The sequence below is a fragment of the Rhododendron vialii genome, chromosome 11a, assembly GCF_030253575.1.
Source record: "Rhododendron vialii isolate Sample 1 chromosome 11a, ASM3025357v1".
Taxonomy (NCBI): Eukaryota; Viridiplantae; Streptophyta; class Magnoliopsida; order Ericales; family Ericaceae; genus Rhododendron; species Rhododendron vialii.
The window spans coordinates 17345584-17358260 of NC_080567.1; the positions used below are offsets into that span (position 1 = coordinate 17345584).

A 12677-nucleotide genomic window follows, 5' to 3' on the forward strand; every position below is an offset into this window, starting at 1 on the left:
GATTATATCTTTCAATTTATAATGTTTTACGTGATTTCAAAAATGTTGTATTATAAAATTAATTGAGATCTATCAAACAAGATCCATATTCGATACGGATTCAAAGATATAACTCATTTTTTAGCCGGTTGAAATAGAATTAGGAACAATTAAATCCGAACAGAGGGAGTATTAGGGAAAAGTTATCGGTACATATGAGCTTGTACATACCATGTACATATGAATTTTGTGGGGTGAGCCACCTTGAGTCCTACAAAGATTATTTCAACCGCCTATTATTTTTAAAATATTTTTTTATGGAGCTCTATAAAAAATCAAATCAATCCAATATCAGTAACGATTTTTCCTGAATTTGTGGGGGTGAAACCATTACTCAGTTTTGCTACTAAAAATTTAGAAAAAAAAATCTTACTGATATGGGGTTGAGTTGATTTTTTACAAGACTCCGTAAAAAATATTTTAAAAATAATAGAAGGTTCGAATCATCTTTGTGGGACCGAAGTGGGCTCCCCAAAATCCATATATATATGGTATGTATGTACACATAGTAGTAATCTGTCCATGGTGAAAACTCCAAGTTTTCCACCACCACTACTAATTGTGGGTCCCATCGTGCTTATATTGTAATAATCTGAACCGTTCATCTTGTAAGGCTCGCAGAGTAGTAAATTTTCTCACAAAATCAACTTTATCAGACATGGATAGGTGTATGAAATAATTGAATTTTAGTTTATAAAATCGACAGTAGATAAGTTTAAAATTAAACTATCTATGACCTATTTTATAAACCAAATTGTTTAATTTTTGATGTACTATCAATATCCGATAAACTTAAGTTTTTGGGTAAATGTACTATTTTGCGGACTCTACAAAATGAATGGTTCAGATTACTAAAAAAATGAACGGTGGAACCTACAATGAGTGATGGAAATCATGGAGTTTTAGGTGGAAAGAATTAGGAAAATGATATTGATATTCTAAAAATTGATGCAGGCACTCCAAAAAACAAAAGAAAGTGGCTTTGGAGTTACAGTGCCTGTATCAATTTTTAGAATGCCAATATCATTTCCCAAGAATTAAAGTCTAATATTAGAAGTAACAAAATCAAAATCTTTTCTAAAAGTATAAATCTGGGATGAAAGTGTAATCATGGCAACTCCAGGGAAAATAAGTTTCCTATTTGTCTACCCTGTAAGATCGACCCCCAATACTAATCGGGGGTCACAGAGAAATAGAGCATTTAGAGGGAATGGAGGAGGAAGAAGGAGGGTTAAGGCTGAGCAAGAGGTTCTCCGACCAAGGCGGCGAGGTTGATCTCAAGACCAAATCCGGCACCGCCTGGTCCCACAACTTCCTCAACCAGAAGCCATGGCACCCTCTCTCCTACCCCAACCAGCGCCGCAAGTGGATCGCCGAGCAAACCCACGCCCAGCGCCAGCGCCGCGCCGAGGAAGTCTCCCGCGAGGTACCAATCTCTCCCCTCTCTCTCTCTCTCTCTCTCTCTCTCTCTATACTGATACATATACCTATATATGTAGTGTCTTTTGAATTTGATTGTTGACTTCTCTCTGTTAACTTTCGTCATCAAACCCATATCTGCAGTTCGCCCAGGAACAGGAGTTCTTTCGCCAGGCAGCTCTTGTGTCAAAGAAAGAGAAAGAAAAGGTAATCACTTATACCCCGATGTCGATTCTAATATTAGGCATGAAAGAATGTATATGTGATTTCAATTTATTGGAAATTGGTGATAGTGAGTGCAGTTGGACACCGTTAGATAACGAGAAAATCTCCATGAATTCTCTCAATTTGAGTAAAAAAAAATCTAGTAAAACCTTGATTTGATATCAAGCACTCAGAAGGATAAAGGAATGCTTAAGCGTAAATTTGTGTAGAGTCTTTTGTAATGGCGAAGAGTCGTAAATTTGGAAGCTTCAACATTGCCGTGAAACTTTTGAGTAAAGAAATGGTTCTCCCCCAATGAGTTTAATACAAGTTTGATAGAGATTTGGGTGAGTTTTTTTTTAACTAAGATTTTAGTTTGAGAAAGGGTTGGAGATCTCCTTACATGATATTTGTGAATATGGGTATGTAATGATTAAGTGGTTTACATAATAGTGCGTGATTTTGTATATAGTTGGAGACGATGAAGGCAGTGAGCTTCATGTATGTTCGCCCGCCGGGTTATAATGCTGAAAGTGCAAAAGCTGCTGAAATTTCTGACGAAAGGAAGCAACAGGAAGACCCATCTTTGGAGGGGACATCAACTTCAATGTAATGATGCATCAGAATAAATGGATATGTTTGGTTTTATGTTTAATAAGTGGTTAGTAGTTCAAAAAATAGCTTCTTCTTCTTTTTTCTGTTCTTGTTTCTTACCTGAGGAGTACATTTTGTAGGCCTCTTGAAGCCTTATCCAGCAAGGATCAATCACATGACGAGAAAAGGAAAAAAGTACCAAAAGATGTTTTTGGTCGCGCTTTACCAACTGAAGAGCAATTCGAAATCCTTAAAAATGCTCCACGGTATGTCTTAATGACAAATTTTCACATTGGCGAATTGTGAAATTGTTTTTGTTTCTACAAAATACTTTTACATGTATATTCCAAAATAGGGAGGGTTGAATGTTTGTATGCCAGGGTTACAAACAGATATGCGATGTTCATCAAATTGAGTATTCAGTCAAGAAGATATATCCAATCTTAATATAAGACATCGTTAAGGTCCTTATCACTTTGCAAGTATATGAGCTTCCGAAACAATCTCTCTCTCTCTCTCTCTCTCTCTCTCTCTCTCTCCAAATTTTGCTGTCTTGGTAATGTTTCACCTACATGGCTTCGTTAACTGACTCCAAATGACAAACTGCAATAATTTTTATGTGCTGCTCCTCTTTTATAGTACCGATGAATAGTACTTCCTCTCTGCTTTTCTTCTGAATTGAAGTTTAGGCATAAGATTTGTCTGCTGCTAATCATCACTCTTAACTAGCACAATGTCGTGGATAATGTTAAGAAGGTATATATGAACGCCATATCTTTGTACCCTCCAAGGATCATATCTACATCTATAAAGTCGTATATTATGCTGTGCAAGGTATATGCGCTGGCAATCTTGGTAGAACTGACGCGGTAGTTTAAATTTACATTCGTGATTAGCATGTAACAAGTTGGCCCGACTTTATTGAAGACAACATATTCGTCTAGTGGAGAAGCAGTTCAAAAACTAACTGCAAGTCTGCAAGGTTTTCAAGTGGCCTAAGAAAGGCAAATGTTGGAGGGTTCTTTGCTCTATTGCAGACTGTAGTATACACTATCCTCGGACATCAATATGGATAAGTGGATAACCAACTTCCTTTGCAAAGACCACTCAGAGTACCTTTGAGGGCAAAAACAATTTTAGTTCATATTGAAGCTATAACAAGGCCCCAATGAAGGCCACAAAGGATATTCGTTAGGCATTAGTCAGGGCCATGGGATATGTGATTTGAAAGAAAAGAGCCTATTGAGTTGTTTCTTCTTCTCACCTTCCCTCCGCTTCCTCTTCAGAAATATGATGATGTGACTCATTTACCTAGGGAATCATAGTTTAATTTCATATAGGCCTTCTCTTTCAAGCTAAGCGGATGGAATGAACTGTTTTGGAGAAGTAAGCTTTGTAGGTTTTTGAAGAGTCAAAACAAAATAGGTTGTGACATCTCTTGTACCAGTGAACATCTGTAAAAGCCCGCCCCAATATGAAACTGCACAATAGGAGGTCATGATTTTGATAGCAAACTAATAGTTACATTCTTTTCCGTAAAACATCATTCATCATCTTTAGAGATGATCGGAACTGTGTTATGTGGATCGGGGGCGTGTAACTGTGTATTACATGGGGTATATTTGTCTAGTCATAAAGTCTCCTTGAACCCCAAATCCCACTAATCAGTGTTTATTTCCAAGAGTTGAAAAACATCCTACACTTTCAGATGTTTTGTGTTTTATGATAGACTAGAAATTAAAAGGATCTCTCTCTCTCTCTCTCTCTCTCTCTCTCTCTCTCTCTCTCTCTCTCTCTCTCTCTCTCTCTCTCTCTCTGTGTGTGTGTGAACAGGTGTTTGTTCTTTACTAATAATTACCTGCAAGTGGACCTCGTACCTTGTTTGGATATGTCTGGTTAAACCTATATAAAGATATGTGTGACTTGGTTCCATGCATTAGTTTTGTGAGGTGACTTGTGGATCTCTCTCTCTCTCTCTCTCTCTCTCTCTCTCTCTATATATATATATATATATATATATATATCTGTCTGTGTGTGTGTGTGTGTGTGCGTGTGTGTGTCAAACAGGTGTTTGTTCTTTCCGAATAATTACCTGCAAGTGGACCTCGTACCTTGTTTGGATATGTCTGGCTAAACCTATATAAAGATATGTGTGACTTGGTTCCATGCATTAGTTTTGTGAGGTGACTTGTGGAACCATCATATATCTCATCTTTGTCATCTAGATGCATTTTTTTCACCTTGCGACGCATTTCTTTCATCTTGTCCTCTATGTACTTCTCATGTCTCACCAGTGCATTCATTTCTTTCCCCACAGGATGGGGATATATTGACGTATTGCTGTGTCAAATTATTTGTTGAACTCTATGCTTGATGTTTTGTTCCATTGTGGTAGCTTTTATTTAGTTACTACTTACAATCTCCTCAGTAGTTGTCTTATGTTATGCTCGATCCTCATTATCCATAATGTTGTTTTTAGGCTGGAAACAGGTGCTCCTGCAAGGGTGAAACCATTTGCAGTTGAAGTGCGCAATGTTAAATGTCTAAGATGTGGAAATTATGGCCACCAAAGTGGTGATCGTGAATGTCCGTTGAAGGATGCAATAATGCCTAATGAAGAGAGTCGATTGAAAAGAAATGATCCCTTGACAGCTATGCTGGCGCACACAGATTCAGGCGAGGTAATGTTACATAGTTAATAGGGTTATAAGCTCCATATTAATACTAGACGAATTTGTGCGTGATTTTCCCTCACAATAAGCAAGGTGTAAAGGGCACAAAAATTTAGGACTACTTGATTTGGTAATGGGAATAAGAGAAGTCTTTAACATTTGTCAAATTGTTTTAGATAAGTGAATGTGGAAAGGGGATAACAAAATCAGTAGACACTAGACAAAATTATGTGAATAACAGATCACTTTGTTTGGTTCCCCTCTCAGAAATAATCTCTCCAAAACTTTTGACTGTTACGTCATACATGTTTTTTTGTCTTTAGTGATTGTTTGTTAAATTTTTTACTTATTTTATACTTTTTGGATGTGCATAGCGTATCTCTATTCAAAAAGTAAAAGAGTTTGGCAAAATATTAAAAAAAATTACTAAAGATGGAAAAATACGCAAATCTATGGAACTTCTTTATCTAAAAAATAAATCTCAAAATTGCAAACCGAACACAGTGTCAATGTTTGAGGGTTACAGTGGTAAACATATTAGATAAAATTCCCTTTAGCCCATTTATTTTAGCCTGTATTTGGAACTGTTGCAGCTTTCCTCGTATTGAAATGATAAGATATAGACATATACACCGCCCTTCTCCTAAGGACGCCCTTACAGTGGGAAAATGCGGACTTTTGATCTCAGCCGTTGGATTGTGTTTTCAATGGGTCCAGATCTGTGTGAATAGATTGTCCGCGAAGCCAGACCATTCAAAACACAATCCAACGGCTGAGATCGACGTCCGCAAATAACTAAAATAAGGGCGCCCTTTCCTGAAACTGACTATAGACATATATATATATATATATATATATATATATATATATATATATATATATATATATTCATCTAATAAAAACAAGGGTGTATTTTATTTTATTCCTGCATAAGTTACTAGTCTGTATCTACTGGATCTTGCAAGTTGCATTGAAAATAAGATGGACTACTCTATTAACCTGTTTCATTGTTTAGTTGCATCAAGTATCTAGAATTTATGATCTCTAAATGTGTGTGAATATAACTCTAGGTGTTTATAGATGTGGAGCTCTAGCAGTTTGCTAATCATTCTCTCTCTCTCTCTCTCAATGCGAAAGTCATGGTCCTGTGTGCGGCCGGTTTATTAAAACAATATCCAGTTGTTGATTGGTGTTCTCTGGCTGATTTTGCAGCCTCTGAAGTGGGAGCTTAAACAGAAACCAGGAATGAGTCCTCCCCGTGGTGGGTTCAACCCAGACGATCCAAACCAGCAAATAGTTGCCGAGGACATATTTGATGAGTATGGAGGTAGAAACTTTTTCCCGTGTGAGATTTGTATATAATATCAAAAGAGAATGAATGTTAATCTCGTTCCCGTCCATGTGTAGGATTCCTTAGTGGAGAGAACATCCCTGAGTTGTTGGTTAACTTCTCTTCTAGCAAACCCGATAAGAGCTCCAAGACTAAGAAGAAGCACAGAAGGCACTCACCACCTACTTATAAGGAATCAAAGCATCGTAGAGGGGAGGGGACATCCCATGATGATGATGATGAGAGGAAGAGGTTAAACAAAAAAACTCATGAGACAAAGAAACAGAAGAATTACGAGCCAAGTCAATCAGTTGATGCCGTGTTCGATAGGTGGGGTGGATCGTTTGACGATGACAATGAGAGGAGGAGGTCAAAGAAGGGGGATCATAGAAGGCGGTCACCACCCACTTATACTGAATCTGAATCAAAGCATCGGAAAGGGGAGGGGTCATCCGGTGAGGATCATGAGAGGACAAGGTCAACAAAGAGGAAACACAAGACAAAGGAACGAAAGCACTATGAATCTATTGCAGCAGATGATGAAGAGTTTGATCGGCGTGACGGGTCATGTGACAATGACAATGAGAGGAGGAGGTCAAAGAAGGGGGATCATATAAGGCGGTCACCACCCACTTATACTGAATCTGAATCAAAGCATCAGAAAGGGGAGGGGTCGTCCGGTGAGGATCATGAGAGGACAAGATCATCAAAGAGGAAATGCAAGACAAAGGAACGAAAGCATTATGAACCTATTGCAGCGGATGGTGAAGAGTTTGATAGGCGTGACGGGTCATGTGACGGTGATAATGAGAGTAAGAGGTCAAAGAAGGGAAATCATAAAAGCAAGAAGCAGAAACACTCTGAATCGATTTCATCGGAGGAGGGTGCGGAGTTGGATAGGTATCATAAATGGAGTAGACACGGGCATTCTTATTCAAGCTCATCTGACGATTCAGACTTCGACAGGCGGCGTAGTAGTAAGCACAGTCATTGCTCTGGCCATCGCCATCATCGCAACCGCACTGATTCTTAGTTTAGAACGAGGTTTTATGCGCCTTGGCTTTTACCCTGTTGTGTTAGATTGAGGAAAACATAGATTGGCTTTAACTGTTGTGTAGTTTGAGCAAAATGAAGACGCTTTCTGGTGCAAAGGTGCATCCGACTATTCCATGTCTACAGAAAATCTGAAGAATCTTTTGTTACTTGTTACTACTTGTTGCTTTGTAAATAATCCTTCATTTCCTCTCTATAGTCGAACAGATTTGCTTTCTGATTCTGAGCTATGTCAATGTCATGTAGTAGTTTAACTTTATAGCCATCTACCTTCTCAATGAATGGCTAAGATTATGTTGTATAGTAGTTTAGTACATTTTTTAGTAATATACATACCTTTTGTTTGGAATCTTTCTTTTTATAGACATTCACCTCCCCAATGAACGGCTGAGATTAACTTCATCCAATGGCCCACATTGTAGATGCATACAATATTGTCTCCTATAGCTATTTTAAAAGATAAAATAATAAACATAATATATTATTTTTTTCTTAGGCGGGTGAATTAATATGATTTTAACATTTTAAAAACAAAAAACTACTATGACATTACAAAAATTTGGAAACTTGGGTAGGGCGGTTGCCCGGTCTCATCCACCCCTTAGTCCGGCAAATAGCCCCATACGGGGAAGATATAAACTAACAATGAAACACTCCAATATAGGAAAACTGTAGTCCCAATTCTCCCTCTATTTTTTGTCTGGTATATTTTTTTGATATTTTTTACTTTTTTTAGTACTTTTGTCTTGACCTTTTGATTCATTTGTGTTGACGAGAGAAATAAAAAATGTATACAAATGTGGATCAAAGTTTAAAGAAGTTTATATACAAGAACAAAAATACTAAAAAAAATATATATATATATACTCTCTCCGTCCAATTTAAGTGTCTACTACAGTTCTGCGTACCATTTTCAATGGCTTATATCTCTCAACATATATTATATTTTATATTTTTAAAATCATTATCTTATAGAAATAATTGAGATATCAAACAAGATCTATATTGCATATTTTTAGCAATATACATTGAGAAATATAAGCAATTGAAAATAACATGCAGAACCATAGTGAACACTTAAATTCAGACAGAGGGAGGACTAGTTCTTTGGGTTTTTTTTGTCTTCAGTAAATTCTTTTTGACTTTTGGTCATAATTTTTTAATTTTTTGATACTCTCGTCCAGAGAGATGAATCCAAGAGAAATAATGCAAATATAATAAGATTCAAAAAAAACCCGAACAAAATTAAAAAAAATATATATATATATAAGAAGAATGGGGCCATTTATTAAGTTTAGCTTAAGTTTATTCCTTGTAGGGGTAACAGAGGAAGCTTTTAGTTAAACTTCTACTCGAATTTGAGTTCAAAAATATCAGCAACCATTCTGGAACCGCATCCAATTTACATACTCAATCACACACACTCACATGCTTGTTTTGTAGCCCCCATGAATAATTATTTAGTGGTCTTAGAGTATCGCCACATGGTGCTCAACATCCACATCTATTAAACCTTTTTGTAGAGTCAACACTAAGTATTGGGCGCATAAAAATGTGCTGTGAAGAACAGTGTTAGAGCACCACGTTACGATGCCTCAAGACTACTTAATTTTTTTTTGAAAATTGGTTGTGGTCCTCCGTCCCTAGACAAGTACCAAAACAAAGCCACGCACATAGTCACAGACAACTCGAAGATCCCGTTCCACTTTCTCAAATAAGTACTTAAAAAATAAGGACCTGTTTTCAAGCTTATAAATAATGGGCTTAAAAAAATAATTTTTAAATTTTTTTTGCAGGGTTTGATAGATCTCATCAAACAAGATCCATATTGCATATTTTTTATTTCAGTAAGCTTATTATTTTTAAGCTTAAAAATTACAAATAATGACTTATTTTTTAAAGGGGTAAACTGGAACACACCCGAAACACACCCGAAGTCTTGAAACATACCGTAACAAATTTCCGGATGACTTGGCAAAAAATGAAATACAAGTAAAAGCTTGTGGGTCAATGTGTTTAAAACTAAAACCTAACATGGAAAAATGATAAATAGTAGAACTAACTGGAGCTCTCTGCAGTGAGAAATTTTTGGGGGCAAATTGGGTATAGTGCCACTCCACTCTCTCTCACACATTGCTCACATACAGGCACACTGCCGCACACACTCCCTCTCTCTCTTCTAGGGTTTTGCTCCCTGCGAGAGAATCAAGGAAATAGGAAAATGGCATCGTCAACCAGGGTTTTCGCGAAGGGTTGCGGCTCTCTAATGGCGGCTGCTAGGCATTCCGCCGCCGCTGCTTCCTCCCAAGCCGGTGGCGCCGTGCCCAGCACGACGCGTTGTCCGGGCGGCATTCTGAAGCCGTCGCCGGTCTCTCCCTCTCTTCGTACATTTCTCGGTGTTTCTGAAGCATCACGCACTGACGTCATCAAAAAGGTCTGGCAGCCCATCAAGCTGATTAACAATCTCCAGGTATTCGTAGTTCATACTACACCATAGTGTGTTGTTTGATAGTCCTTTTTCCAGTTAGATGTCGTTCTTTCTACAGATGGTTTCTTATATCTGTAAATGGGTATTTGCACATGGATCTAGGGGTGATAAACAGCCAAGCAGTTGGTTGTTCAAGCTTGGATGGAAAAACTTCATGAGCTTTAAAAATACTGTGTTCAATGCTTAGTTTGGTTATGAGATGAGCTGATCTCGGACGGGCTTTAATCTACTGAACACGAGCTGATCTCGGGTAGCTTGGATTTTATATAACTTATAACCCAAACGAGCCAAGTAGTAGATTGTTTGAGCTTTGATTGAAAGCTTAAACGAGATTTTGAAAGATATTCAAGTTTGAATTGTTTACTTAACAAACCTATATTGAACGAGTTTTTAACGACCGATTACGAGCTCAAACTCAAGTAGCTTGATTTGTTTAGCAATTTTTACCTTTTTTTTTATACAGGACCGGCAAAGAAATTTTGAGTTCATGCCACGACGATTTATATGCAAGGGAAGTTTTCTTGATGCACAACGATCTATATGGAAGGGAAGTTTTCTTGATGCATTCCTGTTGAAAATGAAGAAGAAGAGAGATCCTCTTTCGAACAGGAAAATTTGGTCACGTAGATCTTCTATTACGCCGGAATTCGTTGATTCCACTGTACGGATTTACAATGGACAAACTTTTGTTCGTTGTAAGATCACTGAAGGAAAGGTTGGTCATAAACTTGGCGAGTTTGCTTTTACACGGAAACGAAGACCTTTGAGAACAGTTATTGGACAGGGAAGCAAAAAGGGGACTGGGAAGAAAAAGGGGTAAACCAATGTAATCATGACATTGTAGGTGCTTACGAGGGGACGTATGTGTGGATCCATAAGCAAGTGGTGGCATGGGTGCACACCTTCATAAGATATGTTTGTTTTGATAAGTGTATGGATTCAGATAAAACATTTCTTTTGTGGTTTAATAAAAAACTTTAGTTGGGTGCTAGTGATTACTGCTTTAGCAATAAATTGTATGGGGTTTGTATTTTTAAACTGATATACTCAAAGTAGGTTTGCTCTTTGCCCTAGTATATTGTGATTCACTGTTTTTTGCCTCATTTAAACTGATGTGAAGCTGATCTGTGTTAGCAAACATTGATATTATTTTTGGTCTGTGTCTCTGTGTATGCATTGTTGGAACGTTCAAGTGTTTTCTTTATGATGCAAATGAGGTGAAGCTCTGCACTTTTTGCACAATAATTAGCGGAAGGACTATGGAAGTTTTGCTGGACCAATCAATCTCCAAACTTGTGATATAACATTATCTTGAGGGATATGGCATTAGTAATCCTCTCACCAGTCATTAGAAATACCAATCCTCTCATCATTGGCCCACCAGTCAAACACGACCTTGAGAGACACAGAAGCTTGCTTGAGTTTGTGGAAAATGGTGACCGAAAGTCACATAAAGGGGGAGGGGTTGTACAACATCTATGAAACATGTGAGTAGGATAATGCCCATTATTGAATGAGATATGTATGTTTTACGAGGCTTATGAGCAAGTGCTGTGAAAAACAGAACCGGCAGTGTTATTGTTTGACAATGGATCCCCGCGTCAATCTCACCAAGTGATGAAAAAGAGAGAAATGTTACAAATAAACGGTGACTTTGGGAGGGGCATTTATAGTCTGCATTCTCTGCATCCTTTATTACGTGATAGTCTCCTTATTCCTTGATATTCTCCTACGTCCCTACCTACAACAGGCTAACAGCAATAACCTTGCTTCATGGTTTAGCTACTCTGTCGCGTAGTACGATTTGGTTGGCAAGGATTTTATGAATTGTTCTGCAATTCCGTCGTGGAATGAGGAGGTTTGGTGGTTAGAAGCATATGTGCTTCTTCTTTTTTTTGAATTAGTTATCTTTTACTTCTTGGGAAAGAAATGGGGGAGTATTGCACAGCGATTCATTCTATCATTTCTTTCCCAGGGCTACTCATCATACCCCTTAGGTTAACACTAACTGCGTCTGCAAGTGAGGGAGATCTGCAATTCGCTAATTTGGGTTCAGGTGGACCTCTGGGATGTGGTGGTAAGTTTGGAATTGTCAAGTCAATGAATCACTGGTATAAGCATCTCCAACCCATCTCCAAAACTCCAAAATGGAGAATGGATGTTACATATTGAGGGGAGATTTTGTAATTTATCTCCTCTTTTCTTCACTTTCAGATGTTAACTTTTGTGATAGTGATGATATTGTCATGCATGAATGAGTCAGCTGGAAATGCAAACTAGAAGCCCAGGGTTAGACTACCTTGTTGGGCTATTACGGGGCATTGAACTCATATCTGATGGCTTAAGGAAGTTTCATCTTTTGTGACCAAGCATAGGTTTCTCAGCCCTTTCATTCACTAACCATCTGTTTATGTCAAAGTAAAATATTTCGTACTATAAAGTATTTTCAGCAGTTTGAATGTTTGGTTAAATGTAAAATGCTAATACAGTAATTAGTTGGACGTGTTTATTTTAATATTTCTACTGATTTAATGTAGTATCTTGAAGTACTGATAGTTTGTGTCGTATCTTGTGGGGCTCTTTGATTTGTGCTGATTTGGCTTGAAATCTTTCCTGTGCTCTAATGTTAGTTCTTTCTTTCGTGTGTTCTGATATTAGTTCTTTCTTTGAAAATGTCCACACACACAAGTTCAGTTACAGAGGGGTTACTGAATATTGCAAATATTCAAGAAGCTTTCACCGAGATTCATGATTCCCCTATTTTTCTAACACTTGTTTTGAACTTGTTTAATGCTATTTGCTTTCTGAAAACATAGTGATTATGATAGATTCAATTAGCTTTTGTGGTGGTGATTGGATTATAGGTTTATGCTCATTT

General features: G+C 37.6%; 2 protein-coding genes across 2 annotated transcripts; both read left to right on the forward strand.

Annotated features, from left to right (window-relative positions):
* Positions 1–1124: 1124 nt before the first annotated feature.
* LOC131307778 (uncharacterized zinc finger CCHC domain-containing protein At4g19190) lies at positions 1125–7507 on the forward strand. Its single transcript, XM_058334461.1, has 7 exons — positions 1125–1465; positions 1603–1665; positions 2135–2271; positions 2397–2522; positions 4736–4937; positions 6141–6255; positions 6336–7507. Exons 1-7 carry the CDS (start codon positions 1250–1252, stop codon positions 7289–7291), a joined length of 1815 nt encoding a protein of 604 aa, XP_058190444.1. The 5' UTR covers positions 1125–1249; the 3' UTR covers positions 7292–7507.
* A 1883-nt stretch (positions 7508–9390) lies between these two features.
* LOC131308336 (uncharacterized) lies at positions 9391–10790 on the forward strand. The gene is made up of 2 exons (XM_058335253.1): positions 9391–9781; positions 10263–10790. Exons 1-2 carry the CDS (start codon positions 9533–9535, stop codon positions 10617–10619), a joined length of 606 nt encoding a protein of 201 aa, XP_058191236.1. The 5' UTR covers positions 9391–9532; the 3' UTR covers positions 10620–10790.
* Positions 10791–12677: the final 1887 nt, after the last annotated feature.